Below are 13,022 nucleotides of genomic sequence, written 5' to 3'. Positions count from 1 at the left end.
AATATGACTATCATAAATTTAATCTATGCATATCAATTACTAACAATGTCAACAGTAACAGCAACAATAAATAAAAATAACTAAATATTTTTTTACTGCATAGTTCACTCCAATGGATAAAATACAATATTGAAATATAAAACTTTGGAGCGGTGATAGGGGTCATAATGTGGTCATTAGTCTCAATTACTAAATACTAGCAATGTATCATGTTAGGTTGAATTTGTGATAAACCATTGTGTTAATTCGTGGTGAATTTGTCAAGATGGGCTAACCGACCTGATCTCATAGCTCATATTATTATCCTCTACTGTTACCCACTAACGTAAACCGTTACTGCAGACAGGAGCACCATTTCATTATCATCAGTAAAAAAGAAACAAACAAACATGCATACATTTTTAAAGAACTCTCGAGAGAATAAATAAAATAATTAATCATTATAATAACAAACTACTTAAGTACATAAGAGACATAATTTATATAGCAATCAATATATTGATGTACTTGCTGTGCACTGTGTGAAATTTATTGCCTATCTTTTATTCTGATGTATAAGGTATATTATTGTAAAGTATCATTAAAATTCATTCAGTCAGTTGCGTGAAAGAGTAACAAACGTCCATCCATCCATCCATCCATCCATCCATCCATCCAACCACACTTATAAACTTTCACGTTTATAGTATTAGTAAGATTTTATTATAATAATAATTGTCATATTTTTTGAACTCATTCTATTGCTCTCAAATTTTTCAATATAACAGCGATAATAATGAGGATTTACACATGCACTGTGTAGGCTAGCTAAATGAAGTATAATAGCTCTACAAAGACTGAGGGCGTAAAAAATATAATAGAGTACTTTAAACTGCGAAAAAACACCCGTACTAAAAACAACCGTGAGAAATCACGGTTGTTTTCAATTGTACATTTATATAAGTGCAATAGTAATCGGAAAATATCGGTAACTCATAATCGCGGTAAATATCCCATTTATATTGGATGACTATGTTTATCGTACGAAAAAATATGGCATAATAGGTAGTTATATGAGACGAGGAAATTGAGATTAAAACTTAAAAATGTTTTTCGTTACTTTGTTGATTTGACGGAAGGTTTATTCATTATTTAATGAGTACTCAGTGCCTAATAAATATGTAAAAATAATAATTTAACTTATTTTTTTCGCTATTAATCGATAAAAAGTCTATACCTTTCGTCTCTAGTCGCCCTATTCGACTAAATTATTATTATTATTAATATTTATATATAATATATTATTATATTTAAACGTTATTTGTAAGTGTATAGCATAGCGTAATTAGATAAAGTACGCCATTCCATACTAATGATGTGGAGGGTTGAACTTTTTACTACATTTTCAGAGATAATTAAAATCTTAGGACGTTTAGGATTTATTGTTAATAGTAGTTTGACCATATATACTTTATTTAGCTTATATACCCATATTTAGCTTATACAACTACTATTAATCAATCAAGTCATCCGGTATATTGTGTACAATTATAACTATGACAGACATAAATCTTTATAAATATGTAAAATTGAAGTGTCTGGTTGGTAAATGAAAATTAACAGCGTTTCACTAAATGCGTATGAAAATATATAAGGTACTTCTACCTACTTACATAAAAAAAATCTCTCTGTAAGCTAATGTTATAAAGAGTAAATTATATCTATTTTTATTTTAGAAATTTAATTTTATAATCCACGTAATTAATAAACGCTAGTAAATTAAATGTCAAACAACTTTGTTAGTCATAAGATAGTCTTTATTTTTAGTCTTTATTTGTTGAGTAAAATCTATCACTAACTTATCAATTCCTTATCAGTAGATAATGCCCATGAGATTGGAGCGACTAGTGCGCAACGACGTGACGAGAGCGAAGGACCGCCGCCAGCACTTCCGCCGCCGCCTAGGAAGACGTCCAGAGGACGCACGCCTTCGCATGATACCTCCAGGTAATAATTATTACTAATGGTCGATATTCGACCATATTTATTTAAATTATAAGTTTCATTATTAATGTTCTATTGTCAAAGACTATGACTTCTATAGTTACAGGCACTGGTAGTCTGGTAGACAGTAGTGTGTGTATCAAATACTCGTATTGTGTGTAATTTTGTTTATTGATAGTTGTATTTATAATTTAGAAATGCTTAATTAATAACTAGCATTATTCACTCATTTAAATTTCGTAATTAAGGGTACAACGTTTTTGTTTCACGTATCAATATAATGATTAATATGAACGAATATTGTCATAAATTCTTTGTGTGTAAAATCATGGTAGTGTAATGTTTTTTTTTATTATTTATTCAGCATTATTATAAATAGAAATAGTTTTCTGTGGTCCTTCAAATAAAACATTAAATGTACGAAATTTCAACTACATTAAAATATTATAATAAGTGATACATAATAATAATTAATATTATATATACACGAAATGTTTAATAATGCTTCATGTTTTATATTTAATAAATATCGTTTTCTCAGTTAATATGTTTTTATATACAATAAGTTCACGTCACATATGATCGTCGTTATAAACATAAACCCGTACACCATAAAAGAACTAATTAACAACCCAACAAATCTATTATAGTTGGTCTATTGAAGTTTAAATATATATTAATGACCTTATAATATTAAGTGTGATAACTACTACAATAAAATTTTAAAATATAAATAAAATGATGTACATAGTTGGTTATCTCTGAGTATATGTTTATATTACAATCTTTTCATTATCTTATAAATAAATTGTAATAGATAAATTAGGTTTCATTTAAACTCTGCTATCATTTCACATTTATGTTTTTGATGGGATATCATTACTTTTTGTACACAAATTATACGAGGTACTTATTTATAACTAAATTAATACCAAATTATTTTTGATAAACTACTGTATTTTCGTATGTTTTCGGGGTATATGATATTTCGACTATACTCTTAGTTATAAGTACGAGTATATTTTAGACAGAATCTAAATTATAGCAACTTGTGTTTACCGCTCAATGCAATATTTGAAGTTTGCTAGTTATCCACACTGATATGAAGGGGTTAACGTAAATTGGTAAAGATCGACGTTTTCATACAATATTACTTTCCGTCCAGTACAAGATGAGCTATATCTGCCAGGGATCAATGTTCATTGGTGGCTATCGATGTTTTCATAGAATTTTAGTATTCGTCCAATATAAGTAGAAATAGAATCAATTAAAATGAAAAATTATAATCAAATGATAACAATTTACCAGTTTCATTTTTTCCTTTATATTCACCTAATTACCTGTCTCCATGCCAAATTTGAACTTCCTAGGTCATCTGGAAGTGGGTTATAATTTTGATCTATAGTTGATCAGTGATAAAAATGACAATATTTGGACGTTAATATCTAAATAACCGTTTGAGATATGTTTATGAAATTTGGAACACATATTTATCTCGCAAGTTTCAATATATGAACCAAATTTGACAGGTTTATGTGAAAGAGTTTTTGAGTTATGAGGGGGTCAAAAGTGGCTCCAAATGGTTCGTGTAAATATACACACGGTGCTGCTCGTCAGTTTTCTTACTTGAAACTCGGCTTGACACGTTACCGCGTGTCTAGATAGTTTGATTCTCGTCAATTTACATTTCTGAGTGACTCACGAGGAGGAAACTTCGATAACAAACCAAAATCAATCCGAGTTGCCGGTAGGTTTGTGTCACATTGGATTGAAGTCGATATTGAGTAAAATGTAAAGTATTTACCTTCACAATTAAGTGTATAGTTGACTATGCCCCTGACTACTTTGAATATCAGTCGTGTTATTGGTATAACAACATTCGCTAGTAACAAATAGGCTACAACATATTTTTTTATACTGTGTATAATAGTTTAGTACTTGAATAGCGATTAATTACCTAGATAGACTTTGTACAAAGTGGTGTAACATCTAAGTCTGTCTCACCTATTGCGTCAGACTAACTGCTTTAACACGTTAAAGACCGCATGCCCACCGGTGGGTCACTCCGCAACGACAGTAAATTTACACGTTGGGACCGGGTGATCTCCCGGGGGCACTTTAATTGAAATAAATCTGAAATAATATAATGTATAACTCAAATTATTGTATACTAAAAAATGATAAAAAAATAATATAATGTAATTTCTTATTGTTTAATAAGAAATGCCGTCCCTATGAGATATAAGATTTTTCAATGCGGTCTTCAACGTGTTACGTAATACATGTTTCAGTTGAATGGCGTGAAATTACAGGATGCAGAGAGATGTCATTTCAGTTTTCATAATGGTGACGCATGAGTGGTACTAGGGTCGTCAGATTTGAAGTGATCTCTGGGATGCTATTTGTATATATAACCGTTGCCACTTATCATCTTGTGGGCAACTTGATTACCAGTCTATTAATATTAGTCTATATAACACGACAGAATAAAATACAATAATTATATAAACAATTAATAGTTTAATACTTAAAGGTATGCACGCTTATTTTTTTTTTTGGGTAATAAATTAGTTGTAGCAGGGGCACACTTAATTTGCATTTGTTGCAAGGGTGCCAACTTAGTTTGCATTTGTCCAGAACATCATTGCGAAGTTAAACTAACTCGTACTTTAACATGTTTTTTTTGTATGAAGGTCTATTTCATATTATAAGTATGTATGTATAATAATAATTACTCTGGACAGTTAACACAGTGCCATCTAGTCCCAGTAAGCAGAGCTTGTGTTGTGGGTACTAGACAACTGATATAAATACTTAGATGTTTTTAAATGCATACATGATATAAAAATGTTTATTCCGTGCGAGGAATCGATCCTGCGACCATACGAAGTAAAGCGGTGTGCTAAACCGCTAGACCACCGTTGACGTCGTGCGTTTCCACTAGCATCCTATATGTGATGTATCCAAAATCTTCTACAAATAAAACTATTATTATTGTTATTATAAAAAAAGATGAAGTTATAAATAAATATTGTATGAATGCAATGTCCAGATCTACGGGAGCCAGCCCAACAAGAAGTGAAAGCAGTGATCTGATATCGTTCTCCAGTCCTACTAGCAAATCAGCGCCCAAAGATGCACACGCCTTACTAAAGGAATACATTGATCAGATTAACAAGTGAGTATGAGTAAGGTTCATATATCTATCTAAACAATAACATGTATTATATGCACTATGTACAGTATACTCCAAAACGGTGTACTTAATGCAGTGATAATATTCATGAAGCTCAAATATATTGTTAAAGAAGCAAAGTAGTAAATTGAAAATATTTTTCATGATTATCTTCCCCCACTGGCACCCCTCTTGTATTATATAGTTAGCACAAGCATGACTACCATTCCATTATCGTCCATAAAATGAATAATCATACAAACAGAACGTCATCTGGTCAATTTACTATGAAAAATACTTTTCATAGTAAATTGATCAGATGACGTTCTGAAAATATTTTTCCGATTTGCACTTTATATCTTTGTTCACTTTCCTGAGTATTTTTTCTTTTGGCTTTACGACTGACCCTTTATAAGTTTAAGGTGAATTCTAGAACAAACTATAAGTCAATAATAGTCATAATTTAATTTTCTCATTACTCATGACTCATCTGTTTCTTCATGTTTTATGCCGAATTTAATATTGTCACCGTCTTTTTTAAATGTTACGACATTGTTTAGCTATTTTTAGTAGGGCATGGGGAAGTAGTGAAATAGGATTTTATTAACTAAAAATTACATGATAATCCTCAAAACGGCAGAGACGCGTTTGCATTCTTCTACCATAACTGCGACGCCTGTGGTATGGCTCCCCGTAACTATGGGGCAGGCCTTTTCTTGTCATTATAAATCATCTATACATCAATACATATAAATAAAATTGGAGTATCTGTTGTAATACTGATATAACCGTTTTTTACGACATGCATATGAATATAAATACGGTTCATACACCAAAAAACCACTTTTTACAATTTTTGTCTGTCTGTCTGTCTGTTTGTTCCGGTTAATCTCTGAAATGTCTCCGATTTTAACGGGACTTTTTTTGGTAAGTAGCTGATGTAATAGGGAGTAACTTAGGATACTTTTATTTTGAAAAATTCTTTTATTTTAGAAAAATACAGTTAAATTCCACGCGGACGAAGTCGCAGGGACGGCTAGTCTTAAGTATTACGTAGAGACATGTGTCATGTGTGTGTATAGGTATAGGCGTTTATTATTCCGTGTTATAAAGGTTGAATTTGAATATAACCAAAAATCTTGTGTCAATGCAAATTCAAATTATACAAGGAATATAAAGTATAAATGATATACTGTTGGAAGGAATAAGTAATAATGCGAAGAAGGGTTGAAAGAGAAGGTTCTTGTGATAAATGATTTGTTCAGTTTCTTGATAAATTATTAATAACTTTATTAAAATTTGTGTTTAGTTTTCAAAAATATTCGATGTACCACTAATACGATTCAGATATAATAATGATGGTCGTTATGAATATTTTGTGGTGAGTTCGGCGTTCGCACTTTAGTGATATAGATAATGTGCTGATAAATTATTATTTTGATAAAAGACGTGTTTTGTTCTGATAGTATATGATATGCTCAGCTATTTCTAATTGCAACGAAACAATTTGTTTGAATAGGTTAGTGATTGTTGTTGTAATAAAGACTTATATATTATAAAAGACTTATAAAGGTTTCTTATTATTTGTGATGGTAATGGTTAGCAAGCCAAGTAACTTATTACATAAATTTTTCCTTTGTTTATAATTTAGACTTTATTATTTACTTTTACACTTGTCAGATATGACTTTTTAAGTGTTATATTTCAATCAGTTTTTTAAGTTAAAAGGCAATGAATGAACTGAAAAGCGTAATAAAATTTGACTTCGTTTTTTGAAGTCTAGTCTCTTAAATTGTTTTATAAGAAATTTCAAATTTATTTAAAGTGTTATCATACTTATCAGAGTGTATTTGTTTTTCCTATCATTTAATTGTATTGAATTAATTGCATGATATACAAAAATAAATAAAATGAAGTTAGTGATATATGTTACTATATATGCTTAAATTAGTTACCTAACTTAGATATAATTTGATAATGTTTTATTAAATACTAATAACTTTAGCCGGGTGCTCATATTTTTTCTAGTTTTGTTTATATTAACATAATATATGCATTCTGATATAATATACCATTCAACTGCGAAAGAATTTTACAAATCAGTGCAGTGGTTCTGGAGTTTATTTTTTCTTCTTACAATCACTCTCTCTATAATACTAGTATAAATGTTCTATTAAGTCTAATCTATCATTGAATTTAAAGTAGGTAGTAATTAAACAACTCTAATCTTCAACTAAAAGCTGCTGATAACTTGAATAAATATATAAATGTTTAGTATCATATGTTTGCTGTACAATCAATAGCGTAACATAACAATGTAATGCAGTTGTAAATGTTTATCGTTTGAAAGACATTGTTTAAAGTCCATTGTAAACATTGTTTAGTTTTTTTAGATGAATAACTAACCTATGTTTGCAGTAGAAATGTCCACCCGCTTGCGCTATCTGTTTGACTGAGAACAGTGGAGAATGATAGAATGAGAATGTAGTAGTACAGATACATTCATATGTAGATGAAGTAGTGAGAATTCACTAGGAATAAACTACTATAATTTCAAAGGGGACCTACTGATTCTCATCCAATATTCAAAATAATTTCCTCACCCCCAACATTGGGTAGTAGGGTTCGTAGTTCTGTCAAATGAATCATATCATAAGGGCAGTTATTCTCTCTTTATAATATTACTATTTTTTACATTGCACTGAATAAAATATTTTTCTTTCTTTCTTTCTTTCTTTCTTTCTAGTTTCGCCATAAGTACTAATATATATAATCGTTTCTTCAATGCAGTTTAGAACTACATACAGAAGAACTCTCATTGAAGTCTTCAGATCAGTCGTCTGGCACAATGAATAACCAAAACTACAATCAAGGACCGGGGTATCGATACCCTCCTCCCTATACGTACAACTACCAATATCCATACAATGCGATGCCTCCCTATCCCACCGTGCCGTATGGAATGCCAACACCTGGGCCAACGCCTGGGCCAACACCAGTGGCAACGCCAGTACCAACTCCAATCCCAACACCAATGCCCAATTACCAATATTATCCACCAACAATGGTAGTCCAACGCGAACCTCCACCTGCATATGCTCCCCCGAATACCCCGGCGTATTCGCCGTCATATTCATACGTGCAAACACGGATGTCTTCGCCGTCTTCGACCCCATACGTCGGCTATCCACCACCAGCTGCCAACACAACATATAACTATAACACGACGAATCTGGTAACGAGACCTGCGAAACCGAAACCGAATTTGTACCCATCATTGGCCCAGAACCACTCGTACCCGCCGCTTCAGTCCACAGCACAGAAACCGACTACCACAAATAATAATAAAAATAAACAAGTGACGAGTGAACCTTCTAGAGACAATGTGGAGAGCAACAATTCTAAATCTGCCGAAGTAAGTAGTTTTATTATCAACTTCTTTAAATTTAATAATAAATTTACTAATTGCGTAAAATGTATTAACCCAGATATATCACATACTTAATAATGACCTACACTAAATAAAAAATATACTCATTTTGGGAAATCCACTTTAAATCGAATATGCTGTAAGTCGATTTTGCAATATTTTTTGAAATTTAGTTTAGTATGTTATATTTTAATGCTCGACTAGTTAACACAAAGAGATTTTGTTTTATGTCAATGCATAGTAGTTCATTATTCAAATTTACACCCAAATGATAGTGAGTTCAAATAGGTCCTTCATTCATTCATTCATTCATAATTTAAGCTTTAGAGCTACGCTCTTGTCGGTGGAGCTCTTGCCACTTTCCGCGATAGGTCCGAAAATAGGTCCTACACCAAAAAAAAACTGTCAATTGATATTTCTGTATGAATATCCGGTGAAGGAAATATCGATAACGAAACCAAAAATTAGTCGAGAAACTACCACGTTGGTTTCAAATATACCCATCAAAATGTAGTCATGATTAGTATTGCGTTCACAAGGTCTATTCGATATTGATACTGCTAGTTTAATGTCTTATGATTTTATTAAGTTCAATATTTTGAGATATATTTTCTAAGAGTACAAAATGGTATCCCGAACACTATAGTCAAAGACGCATGGTTTTCGAAAAATTATGAGATTAATAAGTACCTGAATGTGCTAACAATTCAAGACAAAATAAACCGATATAACTAGAAATATACAGACCAATATCTATGCATCGTAATTCATTGGCAACACAGCTCTTGGAACCTTTTCCTTGTGAGAAGGTTCTAGAGACTGAAGAAGAAGAGTTTTAATAAAAAGGCAGAAGAGGTGCTGACTCTTTGCCTACAATACAAGTAGCACTCAACACACCCGCTTATAGTCTTGCGGCTGAATTCCGATTTACAAGGAAATAAAAATATCCTATATATATACTATGGTATTATGCGGCAATGTTTATTTTCGTTTTATGTAAAAATAATAGTTCTATGACTACTCTACTACTACATAATCCAGATACGCAATCACCGTTTTTGCTGAAAATCGAACTATTTTAGATAAATATAAATTTGGTTTGTCCTATTGTTATATTATAACTGAAACATATGTTTATTATGTATTTAGCTTGTACTTTTATTCTGTTTGTTTTATTAACGCTAGTAACATCGTTGTGGAAAGGTGGTTCAAATTTAATATATTTTCTACAGGCAAACGAATCAAGCGATACAGTCGGAAGTCTGCCTAATTCTCCCAACCTGATAGACTTCGGCGGTAGAAACAGTGGCCCAGGTAGCGTAAGAGTCAGTGTGCTTGAGGCGTTTGATCCTCTACTAACTGAGCAAAACAATGTTGGTGAGTGGTTACTGTTTCATTTCATCACAGCAAATTTGTCATACGTTTGTACTACCAAATGCAATCTCATGACATTCTTAATAATATTCTGTATTACTAACAAAAAAAGAAGCAAAAAGAGATAATACATGAAAGTCGTATTTCAAAATTTTATTGTTTGTATTTATGAAGTTTAATTACACATATTATGGTCCCCAATATTTGGTAGTTCAAAAAAGGCATTAGAAAATGAGAGTGGATTCAGACAATATTTCTGATTAAGGTATGCACTTCAGTCATTGATACTGGCGGCTGAAGTTACACACTGATATTTGAGAACCCTCATTTTCAATACACATTCATTTTCATTACATTTTCACTTAGTCTAAGGGTACAGTTTGAAGAAAAATGATTTATTTTATATGGTTGTACAAGGATATAAGACTACTTATTTGTATTTAGAATTTATATCTATATTTTGCAGTATTTATTATAGGTATAAATATTAAAATATAATATATATATGACTATAATTTATTACTGCGAATGGCTGGCTGTAAATAAAATGTATTAAATAATATATTTTATTCAAAGTCAAAATGTTACGTAATAAAATATCAAGTGTCATTATTCTTCTATGTGTGGTTGCATACATAATATTAAACATTTTTTTAAATAACTTGGTCAATAGAAGCTTAAGTGTGAATGAAATCAAGGAGTTCCTTATATCCCAGCACTAGTTGCTGGGATATAAGGAACTCCTTGATTTTATAAGAAACCAAAATATTGGTATTTGCAACTGAAATATCAAATTTTTGGTTTACTTTCCTATGATATCAAAATAGCTACTATAATTCATGTTTTTTCATAATGTGATAACCTAATGTTATTAGTTATTATTTATATTCTTTTTGTTTTTATTTCAATTAATGGTTGTATGGGATTTAATATATTGTTTATGAACTTAATAGAGTTGTTTAAGTGCACATACAAAGCACAGTCATTGAATAAATCATACCATGGTTCACGAAATCATTTCTTTTGCATTTCTTTGTGTTGTGGCTAATTCAAGTAAATGTGTTTGTTGTGTGTTAAATGTGTGCATTTTGAGTTTCTGTTTATAATTGCAATAATGTATAAAAATCTTAATACTACTTAAATAATAATATAAACAATGAAGAAGAATGTATTTAAGGTAAAGGTGAACTGGTAGAGAATAATAGTAATATGAAGTTAACATATTTTATTTGGTAGAAAAAGTTAAATAAAACCCCTCGGAATGTTATAACGAAATCGGTCACCTCTAAGATTCCTTTTTTTACCTTCAATAACGCAACAATTCCCTGTCACACGGCATGAGTCTATTTCCATCATAAATGTTGTTCACCTACTCAATTATATTTTTTTATCGGCAGTGTATTTGCTTTTGTATCGATCAATTGGTAATTTAGTGGTACTGGATTTTCAGCGAAATTAAATGTTCTGTGTAATTATTAAAAAATATATTGAATGTTTTGTATAATAAATAATTATCTTTTTTTATAGAATATGAAGTAGTGAATGATGGCACTAATAGTGTGTATGACCCCCTCGATTTACTTTACGGTGAAACAGAGATGCGAGATACACCTATATACGCCACTATTAATAAAAAAGAGAAGGTCAAACTGCCGTCGCCACCGCCTAAATCAATACCTTCAATGCCTGCAGTTCCTAAACGGCCTACTACGGTAAGTTTCCTATATTTTGGTTGAAACAAAAACTTAAGATTTTTAATATAGGACCTTTCGGCTTCTTCTGCACGTCATATTACCTTTCCGATCGTCCCCTGTCTTTCTTCAGATCGAACCTCCGTCCAATTCAGACGGGGATCGAAATTACGACGGTCTGAACCGAGTGACACCTAGCGGTGACCTCAGACTAGAGTTGTGGGAGTTGGCCTTCAGCCGCTCCCTAAGTTCTTACGCGGGTTTGGACTGCCATCTGCACTCGCCTCCTATGGTCCAGAAAAGCTCAGCTACGGCCAACGGCATTAGTTAGTCCTCTAAATAATGTTATATAATGAGTTTTGTATTGCATCTGTTTTCGTTTGTTTCAGAATAAATTGTATGACTGCATTGTAAAGACTACAGATATAAATTACAGTAGTGAACACAAAGCATTTTTAAAAATGGTGCTAGATGTTAGAAGTAAGTTTTTTTATCTATCTATTATTTATTAATTATCTATATATGCATTTACAAAATATTTTTAAGTATTTGTATTGGTTATCTAGTAGCTATAGTATAATTATTCAGGATATTATAATATTAATTTCTGACTAATGACAAAGAGAGTAAAAAAATGTGGCTTTATTTTCATGTGGTAGTATTCTTACATAAATTACAGGATATAACATCTTGTCCTCCAAAATTGAAATTTATGGGTAGTGGTATCATGAACGTCACATGATAACGTGATATCCATGGTGCTGTTCATATGTATAGGCCGTTACAGATGGTAATATTGACGATTATGCATGGTCGTAAGCATTTTTGGCTATAATATACTGAAACATAATTATTATGAAATGGGACTCAAGCTGTACTGTTCTAGTAAAGTACTGTTCATACATATTTTTGTCGTATAGTGTAATGATTTTTATTATTAATACTGTAATGATTTTTATTACAGAAAAATTCGTCCATGATGACGTAACCAATCCTGGCCATGTAATAGCAGCGAGATCCGGTGGAAAATACCCAGAAAATACTAGCATAAAGATAATAGTCCATAACGAGCACACTGATGAACCAATCACTTTTACATCTGATGGTATATATGTCATTTATATACATATAGTTATTATACTAGTTGAACCAGCAAACGTTGATTTGGCCTATGCATAAAGTGCTAAAAATGCTATTAAGAAGTTGATGGTATTATATTAGGGTATAATTTAGCATTGTATGTATTTTATAATAGCGAATCATAAGAATATTTTAGCTACAAAATTTAATTTTTCGGAGCGGACAGATTGCATAACAACAAACGCAATAATTTTAATACTTGTTTTTTTGAATTTTGTGTATTTTCATT

At 31.3% G+C, this 13,022-nt stretch overlaps 1 protein-coding gene across 1 annotated transcript in view; it reads left to right on the top strand.

The window, feature by feature from the left end:
- The window catches only part of LOC131853215 (phosphatidylinositol 4-phosphate 3-kinase C2 domain-containing subunit alpha), a 38,343-nt gene that overhangs the window by 2,137 nt on the left and 23,184 nt on the right, over nt 1-13,022 (top strand). The window contains exons 3-9 of the mRNA XM_059204047.1: nt 1,857-1,986; nt 5,036-5,161; nt 7,949-8,580; nt 9,792-9,965; nt 11,490-11,674; nt 12,043-12,133; nt 12,618-12,758. Of these exons, the coding sequence (XP_059060030.1) occupies nt 1,857-1,986; nt 5,036-5,161; nt 7,949-8,580; nt 9,792-9,965; nt 11,490-11,674; nt 12,043-12,133; nt 12,618-12,758 (1,479 nt within the window). The remainder of the gene's footprint in view (nt 1-1,856; nt 1,987-5,035; nt 5,162-7,948; nt 8,581-9,791; nt 9,966-11,489; nt 11,675-12,042; nt 12,134-12,617; nt 12,759-13,022) is intronic.

The sequence above is a fragment of the Achroia grisella genome, unplaced genomic scaffold, assembly GCF_030625045.1.
Source record: "Achroia grisella isolate CSIRO2021 unplaced genomic scaffold, CSIRO_AGI_Agris_v1 utg900, whole genome shotgun sequence".
Taxonomy (NCBI): domain Eukaryota; kingdom Metazoa; phylum Arthropoda; class Insecta; order Lepidoptera; family Pyralidae; genus Achroia; species Achroia grisella.
This window is presented reverse-complemented; position numbering and strand designations above follow the sequence as displayed.